Below are 3,026 nucleotides of genomic sequence, written 5' to 3'. Positions count from 1 at the left end.
GGAGGGGCGCCCGTTCCCAGCCTGAACTTCGCTGCCTCCCTTCCCCCACCTAGTTTCCTTCTTCCTGTCCTGGGCCTCCATCCTAAGGGAGGTGAGTGGGCAGGCGGGTCTCCCGGAGGACCCCAGAGTCCCCGGCCTGGGGAGGAGGCTGGAAGACTGATGAGGGGGCACAAGCCAAGTAAAAAAGGGTGCTTGGTGCCACAGGAGTGACTGGGGTGGAGAGCGGTCCCTTTCCTCCTGTCTGAGACCTCCTAATTCCCCTGGCCAACTCTTACTCATCCTTCAAAACCCCTTCCCAGTGATGTTCACCAGTACTCTCGGAAGTTGCCTCAAAACTGAGGTTGAATTTAAGCGTCCCTCGCTGGGGTCCCCCAGCCCTGGCAGCAGCTGGTGAGGGGTGTAAGTGTTTGACACCCTCTCCCTCCCAGGATATAGGGCATGCAGTGCGGTGCTCGAGGTCCAGGAGGTGATGGGGACGCAGGGCTGGGTCCTGGTGGGAAGACAGGATGGGGGTGGGGGGAGCTGGTTCTGTCCCTGGCCGCTGGGCCTTCCGCCCTCAGGACTTGCCATCACTTTGTTACTTTTAGAGTCGCCTGGCTAAAGTCCGGAAGATGACCTCTTGGGGCCATCTCAGCCCCCAGGAGCACCCTCAAGGGATGAGGAGGCCCCCCGGAACTTTGGTGAGGAGGGCCTGGTGAGGCATTAACCCCTGCGGGTGGTTATTTGCCGCAGCTGGGCTCAGACCTGGCTGATGGAGGGAGGCGGGCAGGTGGCCAGGCCTCTGGCCGGGGCGCTAACCCTAACAGGTGCCAAGGCACTTAGTAAGTCACACTTGCTTCTCAGCCCCCAGGTGATACATCCTGTGACTGCAGCATTTCTGGGTCATATCTTACAAGTAGAAGCCCCTCCTCCAGACGAGCCTTTTCAACAGTTTAGGCCCAAGATGGGCAAACCTTCTCCCTCAAGGAGTCGGGTTTGGGGCTAATATGCAAGATGGAAGATACTGGGGGGGGGGGCGCTTAAGTAACCAGAGAAGGCGAATTTCCTTCAGGATTTAGGAGGCTCCAGCTCACTCCCTGGTGTGTGTGGGGGGCCTGACTGGAGATGTGGCCTTGGGGGGGGGGCTCTGGTTCATCTACAGCCTCCTCTCCCCTTCCCCAGGCTCCTCCTGGGCTGAACTCCCCGGACATCCTGGATCAGCTCCGGCAGCAGTTTCCCAGGTGACGGCCACTGTCCCGCTGTGGTCCCCCCAGAGGGAGAGATGTCCCATCTGGTCTCTCGGTGCCCGCCCCCGGGGCCCCTGGCTCCAAAACCGGAATTAGTAAAGGCCACGGGGAGCCTCATTGGAGCCTGAAGCAAACGGAAAACCAGCAATGCTGATTCTGGTCTTCATTTGCGTTTTCGAGTTGTGTTTAGCCCGAATGTACTTGCCTCGATTATATTGTTGAAATACTGCAGTGAAGTCGCATCTCTGACGCGGCCTCCAGGGACTCCGGGCCGGGGGCAGGGCTTGAGGGCTCCTCTTACGGAAGGTTCTCTCCCCCTCAGACTCCCCCTTCACCTGACGGCGCAGGTGGAAAGCACGTACCACGCGGTGAGCCACACCCCGCGGCCCCCAGACAGCCGGGACAGCTGGGTTTGGGACACCTTCTGGTAGAAATTCCATGTGTGAAGGAGGTGTTTCTTTGGCTGACAGTTCATCATTGAAGGATAGGTGACGGGATCCCCTGCTCCTGGGGAGGGTAGGTGCTAGTATGGTGCTGGCATCTAGAACTTTCCTCGTTGATGAGAATGTTCTATATAAGCAATGCCCAATATGGCACCCTGCCAGCCACACGTGGCCCGTTGAAAACTTGTAAGGAACTGAATCCTTAACTTGATTAAATTTACAGCCTTGACTCATGGCTAGCTCCTGGGACGGGGCACCTCTAGGCGGAGAAGATAAGTGAATGGAGAAATGGGATTCACAGGCTGTAACCACTATAGAGATGGAAGAGTGTAAGATGGACAGGAGTAAAGATTTTGAGCTAAGATAATCAGGAAGGGCTCCTTGGAGGAAGTGATGTTCACAGCGAGGTATGGAAGATAAGAAGCTTTTCACTCCCGAGAACAGAGAAGGGCATTCCAGGCAGAGGGTGCAGCCCGTGCAAAGGCCCTGGGGCAGGAACGGGCCTGGAGTGTGGGAGGAAAAGCCAGGAGGCCCATGTGGCTGGAGCAGGGAGAGTGAGGGAGGAGGGTAGAGAGGAGGCAGGGACACGTGTGCAGGGCCTGCCTTGTGGTTATGGGGAGTCTTTGAACTTTACTTTAGGAATGAAATCCAAGGGTCTCCCTAATTAGCTCCCACTCTGTGTGGTAGGTGGTGTCCCATTTGATGGGTTTAGTGACCAGAGAGGTAGAGCGCGTTGTCCGGGGTCACACAGTTGGGGAGAAGCAGGCACGGCATTCCTCACTGTGGTCCAGTTCCGCTGGCCACGCCCACCCTGTGCGACCCCTGCTGTTCCCTTGCAGCTGCAGAAGATCCGGCAAGGTCTCCAGGAACATCACAAGCGGGTGAGCGAGCTGGGGTGCGGCCGTCCCTCCTCGAAGGGCAGGAAAAACAGAGGAGCTATGACAGGGGCACGTGGTGGGGGCCCCTGTGGGGCCGAAGGAGGTGGGAGCCCTGGAGTGCTGGGGGCAGAGGGGGGCGACCTGATGGAGCCCCCCACACACACACCGGAGCTCCTCCCCCAGCCCCTCTGGGGCCCTTCCCCCTGCTCCCGGGTCCCTGCCTGCCTTAGGGGAGCCCAGGGGCCTTTCCAGCACTTTCCAGGCCAGTCACTTCCACCCCGAAGGGCCTGTCCTATGCCAGGCACACCCGGATTCCGGCCTCCCGGGGCCTGGGCCGCACGTGGGCACCGTGGGAGCAGAGGCCCGGCTTCCTCTCCTGCCCGCCCTGCCGCCACCTGGCCCCTGCCTCCTGGGTGCCAGCAGGACTTTCTGCCTGTGCAGATGTGACTGGCGGGGGGCCAGGGCCGCGTCTGCAGCTT

General features: G+C 59.7%; 1 protein-coding gene across 1 annotated transcript in view; it reads left to right on the top strand.

Annotated features, from left to right (window-relative positions):
• The first annotated feature begins 6 nt into the window (after positions 1-6).
• TLE6 (TLE family member 6, subcortical maternal complex member) overlaps positions 7-3,026 on the top strand; it is a 9,863-nt gene continuing 6,843 nt past the window's right edge. Inside the window, exons 1-5 of the mRNA XM_077751851.1 lie at positions 7-91; positions 588-680; positions 1,162-1,220; positions 1,549-1,594; positions 2,509-2,550. Coding sequence (XP_077607977.1) covers positions 612-680; positions 1,162-1,220; positions 1,549-1,594; positions 2,509-2,550 — 216 coding nt within the window. The 5' untranslated portion in view covers positions 7-91; positions 588-611. The remainder of the gene's footprint in view (positions 92-587; positions 681-1,161; positions 1,221-1,548; positions 1,595-2,508; positions 2,551-3,026) is intronic.

Source organism: Crocuta crocuta, unplaced genomic scaffold (assembly GCF_008692635.1).
Source record: "Crocuta crocuta isolate KB4526 unplaced genomic scaffold, BGI_CrCroc_1.0 scaffold110, whole genome shotgun sequence".
NCBI lineage: Eukaryota > Metazoa > Chordata > Mammalia > Carnivora > Hyaenidae > Crocuta > Crocuta crocuta.
This window is presented reverse-complemented; position numbering and strand designations above follow the sequence as displayed.